The sequence below is a fragment of the Aricia agestis genome, chromosome 17 (genome assembly GCF_905147365.1).
Source record: "Aricia agestis chromosome 17, ilAriAges1.1, whole genome shotgun sequence".
Lineage (NCBI taxonomy): Eukaryota > Metazoa > Arthropoda > Insecta > Lepidoptera > Lycaenidae > Aricia > Aricia agestis.
The window spans coordinates 8004191-8019588 of record NC_056422.1 but is presented as its reverse complement, the minus strand read 5'-3'; the positions used below and the strand labels follow the sequence as shown (position 1 = coordinate 8019588).

Below are 15398 nucleotides of genomic sequence, written 5' to 3'. Positions count from 1 at the left end.
ATTCTGTCTGTTTACAAGGATGGTAAATCAATAGAAATAATAATATTATAAAAACACATGTTTTTATTATAATCCTTTATTTTTTTCAAGTGTAATTTGTTCTCCTGTAAAAAACAACACAACAAACCACGTAACATCACACACCTAACGTACATAAACTTTATCTATAGTAACGGAATATAATCTTCATAAATAATTTTAAATAAGGCCGTATACACATGGAAGTATTTTATTAATAATATAGGCCTATAATATGTATTCAACATGGCTTATGCTCGCAACAAATGTAAACCAAAATATCGTTAAATATATAATAGAATGATAGCTATACAAGCATATTATTGTTGCAAATTATAACTCGTCATTGATGTCACTTTTACACCTTAGCAAATTATAATAAAACATGGTAGCCTGTTTTGAACAAAACGTACAAAGTATAATATCTATATATTATATAAAACTCAAAGGTGACTGACTGATTGACATAGTGATCTATCAACGCACAGCCTAAACCACTGGACCGATCGGGCTGAAATTTGTCATGCAGGTAGATATTATGGCGTAGGCATCCGCTAAGAAAGGATTTTGATAAATTCCAACTCCAAGGGGTTCAAATAGGGGATGAAAGTTTGTATAAAATAATACTTAACGCGGGCGAAACCGCGGGCAAAAGCTCGTTATATATATATATAGTATAGTATTTTTATACTATACTTTAGTATAGTACTTTTAGTTTTATACCTTATTTTTATCTTCCCATGTGTACGTCACCTTTACAACAAAATATTATACTCTAAAATTGACTTAGTGAACGTTCTCTAGTACTATAGGGATTCTATGACAATATTATACTATCTATTATGTACTACTACATAATAAGAGAAATTTAGAAGTACAGAAAGGTAAGAGAAAAGATTTTCGTCGTTAAAAACAACTAACGCTACGGAAGGTCCCACAAGTATTCGAAGAATTAGAGGATTTTAAAAATTACACAGTATGTACAGTACTTTAGAATAGTTCAAATTTATTGCTAGGTCTAAAACGCTAGGAAGTAATTTTAGTTACACTTTATTAGTATAATGTTTTTTCTATTTTACATCCACTTTAATAGAATCTATTAAATCATATATTAATATTATATAATATCTTAATTTATATCCTCTAAGTTCGCGTCGGTTTCAATACTATACATAATATAACAAATTTTATTTTCGGAATACTTAGTTTGTGAGGTACATGGGTTCCGAATCGGTATAAAGAGACAGGTATATTCCATCCTAATAGTGTAAATATTATTAAAATGTGTAGGAAAATGAACTCACTGGCAGTGCAGCAGCGTCGCTTGGAACGTCCAGCGACCGAGCGCGCCAAACATCATACGGAGGTCGTGATCTGCTCCACGAGGTGGTGTTCCCGGCGGTGGCAGGGCATCCGGCAGGAGCCCCCGGCCCGGCTGTACATACTGCTGCGGCGCGCCAGGCCCTCCGGCACGCTGCGAGTGGGCCGTAGCGGCGCCGCCCGCCGGCAGCACTCGGGGCAGGGCGGCGCGGCGCAGCACGGCCGGTCCAGCGGCGCCGCGTACGACAGCGACTTGTGGAGGCGCACGCTGCACGGGCGCGGCCAGGCGCAGTACGCCGTCGCGCCGCCCGCGCCGCACGCGCACCACGCCGGCTCGCAGCGCGGCGGCGTCACGCACAGACACGGCTCCGAGATCGCCGGCGCCGGCACCGTCATTGGCGGTTCCGGCTCACGCTTCGAGAACCCCACGAAGAACAGCAGCAGCGCCCCCGTCAGCGTCGCCGCCGACGAGAAGTAGAAGCCGGCGCGCGGAACCTGCTGGTTTATGTACCCCGTCACGGGAACCCCGACGATCGCGGGGATCGCCTCGGCGCCCTGAACGAAACCTGTTAAAAGTTCGATCGCGTTTGGTAAAGTTTGAGTGCTTTTTAACGTTACGGCGGAAGTTTTACTCACTCCAAACTTTGGTGAAGTGTCGCCCCCGCACCCGCTCCATGGTGAGCATCTTGATGGAGTAGAGGAACCCGCCCAGGCACAGCCCGTACATCCACGCGAACAGCACGTAGCCGTGGTACCCCTCCACGCTGCTCAGCGCCAGCATCGATATACCTACGTCACATTAATTAATAAAAAACACATTAAGTAATTGCCAACACATTAAAACACATTACTTTTCATATTTTTTGATAAGTGAAATCCCACCAAAACATAAATTTAAAAAATAAAGTTTAAAAAACTAAAACCCGACTACTAAAACACGCCCTAAAAAGTACGAAACAAGAAAACAGTTTATAGGTATATGGAAATGTTTAAAGGATAGCCGTCGTACTTTTTAGAGCGTGTTTTAGTAGTCGGGTTTTAGTTTTTTATTTCAATTATTTTGGGGCTAAGATTCACTCGATCTTAAACTATCCAACTCCTCAAATGATCGAGGATGTTTTACAATTTATTTGGTTCTGTTTCACTACCTGTTGCCCGCGACTTAGTCCGCGTTAGCATAGTCACAGAGTATATATTAGTAGTACCAAGTATAGTATAATAATTTTAAAGGAGATGGATATTTTGCGGGGGTTTGGGGGGGGCTGAAAGCCAAGCCCTCCATACAGGTAATTAAATGATAGTCAAAAAGTGTACGTTTAGTTTGGGGTACAGTTATTTCACTTTTAATAATTTTTAACTTTGTTCTTAAAAAAGGAGAATCAAAACTCAACAATAACGACGCGATACCACTCCCAGGAGGGGGGGGGGGGGGGCGCAGCCCCCCCCAAGTTCCAGCTGAAAGCTAAGCCCTCCATACAGGTAATTAAATGATAGTCAAAAAGTGTACGTTTAGTTTGGGGTACAGTTATTTCACTTTTAATAATTTTTAACTTTGTTCTTAAAAAAGGAGAATCAAAACTCAACAATAACGACGCGATAACACTTCCAGCAAGAAGGGGGAGGGGGTTTGGGGGGCGCAGCCCCCCAAGTTCCAGCTGATGGCCAAGCCCTCCATATGGGTAATTAAATGACAGTCATCAAGTGTATGTTCAGTTTAGGGTACAGTTATTGCTCTTTTAATAATTTATAACTTTGTTCTTAAAAAAGGCCAGAGGCGAAGCCCCCCCACACTATTTTGATATAAGCAACATTCACATCCGACCTCCCCCCCCTCTCCTACTCCCCCCCTCTCAATCCTCCCCTTCCTATTCCCATCCCCCCCTCCGATCCCGATTTTATTATTATATGTATTTGTATAGATATTGTATTGAATTAGTGATTTATTAAATCTTGCAATTATCAGGTGATTGCTCGTAAACCCGTGAGAAATTGCTAATAATGTTCACATATTTGAAATGTGCTAATAAAGCTCTTTCTTTTGATAGTCCACACGACATTGTCAGGAAAAATATATTTTTTCGTTCTTTACTTTCAGTCCCCTAGATGGTGCTACAGTCAATTTAATGTGATGTCATGTAGCCTATAACCAGCGGACAGTCAAGAGGCTTCTTCATCCAAATGCGTTAAGTAGTTTTAAAGTTATGAGGGAACAGATGAATATTCATATCCACATACATACATACAGGCCAAAATCATAACCCTCCTTTTTGCTTCGCCGTAGTCGGGTAAAAATGGAGAGCCAAGTTTCATACAAACATAATTCTTGTCTATTGACTTCGCCGTAAGAATCTATTATAAGAATAAAAAGTAAATAATATGTTACTGTTAATGTGCGTAAACCAGTTAGATTGCAGACTAAAAAGGTATTCTGCAGATTATCTGGGTGAGTCAGTTAAAGTGCAAAGGTTTATTCTATTATCATTAAATTTTGTAAAACTGGTTTTGTTTGAATAAATCATGTTATTTAGCTGTAAAGAATTATTTAATATACAGTGTGTAACAAAAATAAGTGATAATACTTTAGGATGTGTACGCGTTCCTTGTAGAGAGTTCACTGTGAAAGTAGCAGCTCTGAAAGACGAGATTTTTTTTTTCACTTTTGTTTGGACAAGGGCCCGAGCGTCACGAGTTTCCCCATACAAAAGTAAAAAAAATTTTTGGTCTTTCAGCGCTGCTACTTTCACAGTGAACTCTCTACAAGGAACACGTACACACACTAAAGTATTATCACTTATTTTTGTTACAGCCTGTATTATTTGGACATAAACAAAGAAAGAAATTATTGAATTTTAAGTTAAATGTTAATCCACTAATAAAATATAACAGATCGTATCAAATAGAAAAAAAAAAACAATTAAAATAACAACAGCCTTTGCATAAATTACCAATAATTAAACTAGTAGCTCAGTCAACACAGTAGGTATTTGTAGAATGCGTGAACGGGAACCTAAGCAGTTTTTGCAGGGTTTTTCGTTTTTCATTCAGGGTGATTAAGGACAAAACATATTAAAAGTCCTGACGTCTAGGAGGTGAGCCGGAGGGAGGGGAGGGCGACAAAGGTCTCAATTTTTAGTTTTTCGTCAATAACTAAAAAAACTATGCGTTGTAGCAAAAAATATTCTATCACGACATTAGAGCTTATTAATTTCTCTATAAATATTCTATACAGTTTTTCCAAATTCTCATCCGTTTTCCGAACTGTGTACGTGTTCCTTGTAGAGAGTTCACTGTGAAAGTAGCAGCTCTGAAAGACGAAAAAAATTTTTCACTTTTGTATGGACAAGGGCCCGAGCGTCACGAGTTTTTCCATACAGAAGTGAAATTTTTTTTGGTCTTTCAGCGCTGCTGCTTTCACAGTAAACTCTCTATAAGGTACACGTACACACCCTAAAGTATTATCACTTATTTTTGTTACACCCTGTATATTTTACACTCAGTAAATATACTTAAGATAATAAAACATAGCAAACAACAACTTAACATAGTTCAACATTATTTAATTACAATATGAAAAAAAAAGAATTATTGAACATTTTTCCATCTTGTTAAAATATAGTCACAGAATACTGGCACGCCTGTTGTGTTATGAACTAAGTAGATGACGCCCGCAACTCCGTTTTGCCTAAAATCGTTCATCGCACGGGAACCGTACATTTTTCCGGGATAAAAAATATCCTATGTCCTTTGCCGGGACTCAAAGTATCTCCATGCCAAATTTCAGCAAAATCGGTTCAGCAGTTTGAGCGTGAAGAGGTTAAAGACAGACAGACAGACACACTTTCGCATTTATAATATTAGTATGGACGTATGGATTAATACCTTAATAGTTAATACTAATACTAATATTAATGAATTCAAATAAGGCAAAACGGAAATAGAAAAAATTAACAACAAAATTCAGCTGAATGAAAACCACTTCGGTTCTATAATAACATAACGGAATTTATAATAACAGAATATGAAACGAGAAAGGCGTTTACTAAGGAACGTTGCAAAAATATTATTTTCTGTAGGAAAATCTTAACCTTTCTTTGTTAACCGCGGCTTCCAAGTAATAGGGTTTTCGAGGGATCGTTGAGTTGGCAAATTTTACACCCTTTTGCCAGTCACTAAAGAACCTAATGTTCTTGTATTTATGAAGGTGTAGTAAAATTTACGGATTTTTTGGACACTTTTTATATACTTACTTATATTAAGTAAAGACGTTTAAGCAGAATGTATATACCTAGTATTTTTTTTTATTGAATTAAGGGGGCAAACGAGCAAACGGGTCACCTGATGGAAAGCAACTTCCGTCGCCCATGGACACTCGCAGCATCAGAAGAGCTGCAGGTGCGTTGCCGGCCTTTTAAGAGGGAATAGGGTAATAGGGGAGGGTAGGGATGAGAAGGGACGGGAAGGTTTCAAGCCGGTTTTCTGTGAGAACGTGGTATTTCTCCGGTCGAGCCGGCCCATTCGTGCCGAAGCATGGCTTTCCCACGTTGATATAAATTGATATGAAATAATTATACCCTATTGTAAAAGTTTACTGTAAGCGCGTTTAACGGTTGCTGAAACATGTTCTATAATTATCCTCAAATTGCGAAGATTATTGTCTCAGATGTACGTGTATAAACTCGTTAATTCCGCGCGTCTGTTTAGGAAGTAAGTGTCAAATATAACATTTTTGTTATGTTACAAAATATAAGCAGACGTGACGAAAATATTGATGAAATATTTGGAAGTCTGCGCAGGTGAGTTGCAGCTCAAATATGATTTCGTGACAGAAAGGGGTTGGTGATGGTCATTGTGTTTTTTTTAATACGCTAACTTAAAATATTATGGGAAATCGATTTAGGATAAAAAAATAGGTATTGTGATACCTACAATTTGACACTGCTGATAAATTGGATACTGTCGGACTGAAATAAAGTAGATAATATAATATTTCGAAAACAAAAATAACTTTAACTTAAAATATAACAGTAAGAGCTGCATAACCCAATATGCGAGTGCTCAAAAATATAGAAAAAAGTTACGAAGCCTTCAAAACTATAATTGAAAAGCAATTTTTTCGCGTCACGTGAATATCTTACTGGGACACTTAATATCTACATTATACTAAATTGAATAAATAAGAGCGCTTGCAGACGATCGGAACCTGGCACGCTTCGACGGCAATCGACGGCAGCCGTTGACAAGTGTCAAAAAAATCAATGAAAAAAATCCAGCGACTGCCGTCGACAAGTGCCGCTCGTCTGTATGTAGCCTTAGGGTCAATTCAGACCGCAACGTGACGAGGCGAGGCGCGACGCGACGCGACCTAAATTTGTATGGATTTGACAAATGTCGTCAGCGTGAGACGTCTTGCGAATCTGTCATATCCATACTAATTTAGTAATGCATCTACGCGTTGCGTTGCGGTTTGAATTGACCCTTAGGAGCGTTGACAGACGTTTCGAGGCTACGTCACTTGAAAATCCAAATGACACCTACCTATTCCCAACATGGCCGTCTGGCACAGGTACTGCTTGGATACGAGGCACTGTGCCGAGGGCCGTACCAGCACCAGTCCGAAGCCAGCACAGCCCAGCACCACGGCGAAGCCCAGGAACGTCTGCAGCAGCACCAGGGCACTTTCCTCTAGACCTTCGTGGAAACCTTGGAGAGCCTGTGAACAGTATTAACCTATATAATATAATAATAATATCTATGGACGCTTCACACCACGTCAGTCTGGCCCCGTGCTAAGTACCTAAAGGACTTGTGTTACAGGTACCAGACAACGGAAATATATTTAATACTTTTATACTATACATATATTTAAGATTTTTATTATATCATACACATATTTAATACACATCCAGACCCGGGAACTTTGAAAACTCTTTGTTCCGTCGGCGGGATTCGAACCCGCGACCTCCGGCTTGAGCTACCGACGCGCTCACCACTGAGCCACAGGGGTCGTCAAAGTCAAGTCTGTTGTTTTTTTTATCTCTTAATTTTTAATTGTTATACCAATGACCAATACGGTCAGTCGAAATATATTTTCCAAATGTAACACTTTGTAGAAATGACAATCATGACTTTGACATGACATTACTTTCTTAAAGTTATTATATCATTTTGCTATATGTAATATTGATCATAGTACACGTCATCCTAAACTTTGACATAAGTTAACAACGCTATTTAAATGTGCAACATTCATAATTTCAGTCACAAAATAAACACTGTCTTGTCGGTTTAAGGCTAAAGTGATTTATATCAGTGAACTATCAAAATTGATCAATGAGGCGTCCGTACCGATTGAATGGCAAACTACAATCGGTGAATACAAGCATAGGAGAAACGTCATTGGTCATTGCTTTCTTCGACAATAGACTTGCTTGACCCTTTGCTAACATGCATCATGGCCTTTTACAAACTTATTTACAATTTGTTATGGAGGCACTTCACATGGCTATTTGTATTTGCTATTGGCTATTTGTTGTATTTGGCAAAATTATTGACGTATACACAAACAATCAAATAAAGGCAAATACGGCCTTCCACACATGGACGTCAAATACCAAACTTTTACTTGATTTTCTTTACTTGCCTATTTGACTCCTTTGATGTGCGTCAAAAACCGATAAAGGTACGGATACGTGTATTTGGTATTGGATATTTTGTCAAATAGGCAAATAAGGTCAATATTTGTCAAACATACCGTCTACACATGGTGATTGTTTGGCGAATACATCAAATACGCTAATACAAATAGCCATGTGAAGTGCCTCCATTATGTATAGGGTTTACTGACCAGAAAAAACACTGGCGTATACAGCCCAAAGGCCGCGACGCCCGCCGCGCAGAGCAGCACTCTGGCAGGACGCGAGCGTACCGGACTAAGGTCCACTAGAGGGGAAGACCGCATACCCTTCTTTTCTTTAACCTGGTAAGATAATCATATTTTAAAAAAACTAAGCATATTCTTCTTTTCTTTAGCCTGGCAGAATAATCTTCATCGTAGATATTAATTAGAGATATTCGTAAAGGTAAAATAGACCACAATTTTAGTACAATCTGCAAAGCACAACATGTGCAAATGGGAAAATTGTGATGTGCATATACAGTGTGTAACAAAAATAAGTGATAATACTTTAGGGTGGGTATGTGTTCCTTGTAGAGAGCTCACTGTAAAAGTAGCAGCTCTGAAAGACGAAAAAAAATTTTCACTTTTGTATGGGCAAGGGCCCGAGCGTCACGAGTTTCCCCATACAAAAGTGAAAAAAAATGTTGGTCTTTCAGCGCTGCTACTTTCACAGTGAACTCTCTACAAGGAATACGTACACACCCTAAAGTATTATCACTTATTTTTGTTACACCCTGTACAATGAGAACAATAAGCAAATCACAAATGTAGCGGTTATAAAGTCGAGGTACAAAATGTTTTAACGTTATCTGACGGCTGACCAGGAAAACTAAAAAAACCAGATGTATTTTTATACAGGAGGTATATAATAATATAGATTTATATTATGAGTCTGCGAAGCTTTTGCTGTAGTCATCGGGTTTTAAATTTTATCTGCCGATGCCAAGTTAGAGTGAATATTAAAATATGAAACCTTTAAAACTCAGCTAAGGAACTCGATGATAAATTGTTACAGCTTACCTTACGACGTTGATTCTTAAGATGTAAAATTGCTCTTCTTTGAGGGTGGTAGAGGGAAGCACTTCGATATACTGCGCTTAGAAAAAACGCTAGCACCAGGATCCCAGTTATGGCTTGTAGTCCCAGCCTCCAGCCTAGTTTCCTATTAAGTATTGAAAATTCATAAATAATGTTTAAAAACAAATAACTTATTTACTCGTGAAATATCGTCCTATTTAATTAAATGTCAAATGAGGGACCAATGACCGTCCATAAAGTACGTCACACGAATTTCATGATTTTTAGAATTGTCACACGTGATCAAATTTGTGAGACCCACCTCCCCTAGCGTGACCACCTTATCCTCAAAAAAATCGCGCAATGAGGGTTGTATGGCGCTATGTAGCCGTCAGGTCTATCGTATCAATTGTCGTGTACAACAGCTGTGAGCTGTCATATGACACGAAATAGCTTCCACATGTCACGATATAGCTGTCTTATATCTGTCTGACACGATAGACCTGACGGCCACATAGCGCCATACAACCCTCATTAGCCTAATTCCACCGCGGAATGGAACGAAATCGACTTTTTGCAACGAAACTGTACATAGCATAATGAATTTAATATAAACAGCCAAAAAATTGGCCAAGCGTCTTCCACGGAATTCTCGAGAATTCGTCGGTGCCATCTGTGGAATCCGCGGGATTGGCGCGAACTAGTCAAGTAAAAGATATGTCATACTAAACAATGGGATGTCCTCTTGACGCTTCCATTCCGCGCCGGTGTAAATTCAGCTTTATGTTGCTTATTTTCTTTGCAGTCCGAGCAAAACTCGGTCTTCCAGGTAGTATAGGTAAACAAGCAATTAAAAGGGCCTATAAAATTAGCAATAATTTCTGCCGACGATAGCAGCTGGTTCTATTACAGATTCGAATGAAACCGCTCCCATTAGCCAAAATTGGATTTGAGGTTCCAACATAGAGGAGATAATTAAAGAAAATATACGAAAAAAGTTATTTCGGCTTTTATATCATTGTACTCGGGAAAGTGTGCTATTTTCAAAGGTTTGGGCACAATAAGCCGGCGACTATGAATAGGCTTTTTCGAGTCCTTTATAAGCTCGAATGTAGTGATGCGCAATAGGCAAACGACGATTTTTGGCATTGTAACAAACAAGAAGCAAACTGCAGTTGACACGTCTAGAAATCGATCTATTATTTTTTAAATTCGATCTAAACCATCTTCCAGGCATTATAATTACATACTTTTGAAGATTGTTTAAAAAAGAAGCAAATACTTATAGGAAGAAAGAAAAAATACACTAAATTGCTTGAAATGCACACCACAGCACTTATATTCCTATCGGATATTGTGCAAGTGAACGACAACCACACAGTTTGAACGTATAAAATACGAGAACGTACGAAGGTATGACAGAACTGAAAAATAATAATAATTGATGTGTATGTAAACCATAATTTTCTGACCATCTGATCGTTATTTCTGCAACGAGACCTATAAAAATATTTCATCGTACACTATAACAGTCCCTTTCCGCTAAAGTTTATCGGGCAGAGAATCGGGGTACTGCAAGGCACATCCCTATTACTCACAATATTTTAATATACGAAGCCGACGCGACTCGTATAATGTTCATTCATATTCACCACGCAAATTACGATACAGACTAAGGCCGTTTGTCCACAGCCCCCGGGACATCATCGAAAAAAATAAATAATAATAATAAATTCGTGCCGCGGTAAAGCTATTGCATTGCATTTTTTATCAAGTTATCCTACTTCCTACTATCCTATCCTACTAATATTATAAAGGCGAAAGTTTGTTTGGATGTATGGATGTGTGGATGTATGGATGTTTGTTACTCTTTCACGCAAAAACTACTGAACGGATTTTAATGAAACTTTACAATAATATAGCTTATACATCAGAATAACACATAGGCTACAATTTTAACCGACTTTCAAAATGGGGGAGGTGTTATGTTCGTTTTCTTATGTTCAACGATTACTCCGCCGTTTGTTAACCGATTTTCAAAATTTTTCTTTTAGTATATAGGGTATCATCCCAATTTGGTATTATATTTACAAAAGTGGTGATCTGATGAAGGATCCATAAGTAATCGAGGGAATTCCTCAAAATTTATAGGGAAACATGAGGTGACTTCAGTTTCGTGAAAAGTATTCTAAGCATATGCTACCAACAAGTAAGATTTTGCACCGAGTTACCTGGTATACCGTGGTTCGGAAGGTGCTGAGAGAACTCCTGATTCTTTATAGATACAAGTATGGGTGTTTCGGCGTTATTTTAAGAATGGAAAGCATATGCTACTATGCAAATTACATTCATCATCATCATCATCATCATCATCACTACCATATTATACCATGCATCGTCCCATGGTTATGACTTATGACTCTTATGAGCCTATAATGACCCTGTTGTGTACTTTTCATAGTCTTTTAGATCGAGACTCGAGTTTGTCAAGCGATAATTAAAAAAAATCTATACCTACCTAATATTTTATAAACCTGAAGAGTATGTTTGCTTGAACGCGTTAATCTCAGAAACTACAGGTCCGATTTAAAAAACATTTATTTCAGTGTTCGATAGCTCATTTATCGAGTAAGACTATAGGCTAAATATTATCACGCTAAGTCTAATACTACCGAAGAAACTCAGGAAAATGTGGGAAAAACGGAGGAAATATAAGAAATTACCAACTACTGGAGCAATTTTTATGGCAATATTAAGCACAGATATAGAGTAGACCAAGTGAAGGGAGTAGGGACATAAGATATTTTTTATGGGAAAATGTACGGTTTCTGTAAAATTCCTAATTTACGCGGGCGAAGCCGCGCGGGACATCTAGTGCAATTATAATTCACATACGTCTAGTCTATCGCGCACAAACACGTTAAACGATGCACGACATTTTACACGTGGGAGAGCCATGCTTCGGCAGGAATGGGCCGGTTCGACCGGAGAAATACCACGGGCTCACAGAAAACCGGCGTGAAACAGCGCTTGCGCTGTGTTTCGCCAAATGAGTGAGTTTACCGGAGGCTTAATCCTCTGCCCTATTCCCTTCAATACCCTCCCCTATTCCCTTCCCTTCCCTACCCTCCCCTATTACCTCTTAAAAGGTAAACGCACCTGCAGCTCTTCTGATGCTGCGAGTGTCCATAGGCGACGGAAGTTGCTTCCCATCAGGTGACCCGTTTGCTCGTTTGCCCCCTTATTTCATAAAAAAAACGACAAAGCCGGAGTGGGAAGGGTTAACAACCTAAATACAAGTTGGAAGCGGCCTACATGAAGTTGCAGCAGACGACGTGTAAAAAAATAATAATAAATAAATAAAAAATACGAACGGATTTTCTTGATTCGGTTACCGCGTTCAAGGCTCACGGTAAAATATGCAATAGCTTAATAAAATGCCACTTTATGACCTAAGTTACAGCTTTCATTCAGGTCTCTAGACCAATGTCGGTAGAAAATGAAATCTAGGTCATAAAGGGGCATTTTATTTGAAACTAGCGACCCGTCCCGGCTTCGCACGGGTCTAAAATATAATATTATGGCCTATAATATCACTCACTGAAGAATGATTAAAATCGATTCAGTAGTTATTAATTATATTCATTAGTACCCGTGGCCCGCATTGGTCGGTGCCGCCGCAAAAGCTACGTCCCGCAATTTTGAAATTTGAAATATGTAATATCTTCGAAAATATTTATATAAATTATATGCTGTAAAGGGACATAATATAGATCTATATCAAATCAACAATGTATTTAGTTGAATAATGATTATTCCCGTATTGGTTAAAATCATTATTTGAAGCTAAAAGTAAATGACAAAAAAATTTTATTGTGGGATATCCTTAAGAGATAGACATATACCATTGCGGAGTTTTCTGTAGACCTTTTCATAGTGTACAATACTTAGTACATTATTTAGATAAATCCCGTAGGGTTCAGCCTGCGTTTGCAATGTAAGCGGAAAAAATGTAATTATTTACGATATCACATTAGAAACCCCAAAATTAACAGTATTTCTCCAGTATTTAATGAATGTTTTATGTTTTTATACTTATAAACCTTCCTCTTTAATCACTCTATCTATTAAAGAAAACCGCATCAAAATCCGTTGCGTAGTTTTAAAGATTAAAGGGAACAAAGGGACATGAGGGAAAAAATGTGACTGTTTTATAATATGTGTAGTGATTTGAATTTTTGTCGGTGACGTCTCGGTGATGGCGGTGGAAAACCGGACTAAAGTGGGACTCAGCCATGTGTCCTAAATGCTTTAAATCATGACAATCCCCCGGTCTAGACTTCAGTGAGTTTTTATGAGGATAACATTTAATTTGATTGAGTAATCTGATATTTTAATTAAATTATACAGTGTGTTAGTGTAAACACCGTTATCCTTGAAACCATCAAATGAGCTTATCAAAATGAACAACTTTTTTTAAATGAAATAAGGGGGCAAACGAACAAACGGGTGACCTGATGGAAAGCAACTTCCGTTGCCCATGGACACTCGCAGAATCAGAAGAGATGCAGGTGCGTTGCCGGTCACTTAAGAGGGAATAGGGTTATAGGGGAGGGTAGGGATGGGAATGGAAGGGAAGGGAAGGGCATAGGGAAGGGTAGGGAAGGGAATAGGGTAGGAGATTGGCCCTCCGGTAAACTCACTCACTTGGCAAAACACAGCGCAAGCGCTGTTTCACGCCGGTTTTCTGTGAGAACGTGGTATTTCTCCGGTCGAGCCAGCCCATTCGTGCCGAAGAATGGCTCTCCCACGTATAAATCTTGTATAAAACGTTAAAAAAAAACATGTTAAAAAAAATACCGTTTTCATACCCTACGGATGCCCGGATCGGCAATTTTTTTGAGTTCCCAGCATTGTTCTAATAGAAAAAGTTGTTCATTTTGACGGGCTCATTTGATGGTTTCAAGGATAACGGTGTTTACACTAACATTTTGTATAAGCTAAGTATTTGAGTTGGTATTTCGAATACAGGGTGTAGCAAAGCAAACTGATAATACTCTAGGGTGTGTATGAGTCCCTTAATATTGTATAGCGTTCACTGTGAAAGTAGCAGCACTGCAAGAGCAATTTTTATATGGGCAAGCGCCCTAGCGTCATGACGCTTGTCCATACAAAAATTGCAAAGATATGCTTTGCCCACTTTTTCAGCGCTACGACATTCACAGTGTTATACAGGGGACTCACACACACACACTCAAGTCACTTTGTTTTGCTACACCCTGTATATAAATATGTTTTCCAAAAGTGTTCAGACTGTATAATTAAACAATTTTGATACATGTTTCATTGTCTTCTTGAAACGAATAACTTGCTACCCACCTTAATATACTGTACGATTCCTAACGTTCTAGTAACTAAGCATATTTTATAATAGAAGTACGTATAACATGGTCCTGTTATTTGTTTAAGTTGAGGGTCTGAAATGTTTGGGAACCCGAACTAGTCCAAACTTTCACGATGCCGAACTACTAATAAATACACTTCATTATCACACAATATCCCACTTCAAATAAACGTTAAAAGTTTTATATGAAACTTAATTTCTTATGTACTGTCTCCTTTCTAAATGATTTTTGTTAGGTTTTTTGGCACATTAGCGACGCCATTAGAATTTGAATATCAACAGGGCGTAGCGCGAGATAGCGCTATGTTGAATGAAATATTGTGAGGATGGTTTGATGGCACTACTGCATAAAAACCTTCTAAATAGATTTTATAGGTATTTGCAGGGCCCCCGTAAGGGCTACTGGTGCTGGTGGTGGTACTGGTGTGCAAAAAAAGGATATTGGCGCCCCTTTAGGCAAATTTTTTGAGTCCTTGGTTTTGGCGCCCCTAAAGATGGCGTTTTGGCGCCCCTAGAGGATGGCGCCCATGTGCATGGTAGCGAGGGCCCTGAGTAGTTGTTTACATTTTGGATTTACACGAGCAAGTGTTGGTGGATTTTTTATTTTTCGGCATAGTATGCGCAAAAGGGAAACTAAGCCAGAATTTCTTTTTACACTAATATGCCGAAAAAATCTTTTAGGTACCAAAATACAATTGGTAGTCATAACAGTAGTTTGCAAATCTACATAAGGGGTAAGTATATCATCCTGTGTAATATAATCTATAACTAGCTGTTTGACCGAGCTTCGTATCCGATGAAAATGATATTTTCTAGAAATGATTCCTAGCTAGATCGATTTATCGCCCCCGAAACCCCCTATATACTAAATTTCATGAAAATCGTTGGAGCCGATTCCGAGATTCCAATTATATATATATATATATATATATATATATATATATATATATATATATATATATA

The 15398-nt window shown here is 38.5% G+C and overlaps 1 protein-coding gene across 1 annotated transcript in view; it reads right to left on the bottom strand.

Moving 5' to 3' along the window:
- Window positions 1-744: 744 nt before the first annotated feature.
- The window catches only part of LOC121735357 (monocarboxylate transporter 4-like), a 124358-nt gene continuing 109704 nt past the window's right edge, over window positions 745-15398 (bottom strand). The window contains exons 8-12 of the mRNA XM_042126159.1: window positions 9035-9176; window positions 8183-8314; window positions 6874-7048; window positions 1975-2127; window positions 745-1904 (exon numbers count right to left, since the gene is read on the bottom strand). Coding sequence (XP_041982093.1) covers window positions 1375-1904; window positions 1975-2127; window positions 6874-7048; window positions 8183-8314; window positions 9035-9176 — 1132 coding nt within the window. The 3' untranslated portion in view covers window positions 745-1374. The remainder of the gene's footprint in view (window positions 1905-1974; window positions 2128-6873; window positions 7049-8182; window positions 8315-9034; window positions 9177-15398) is intronic.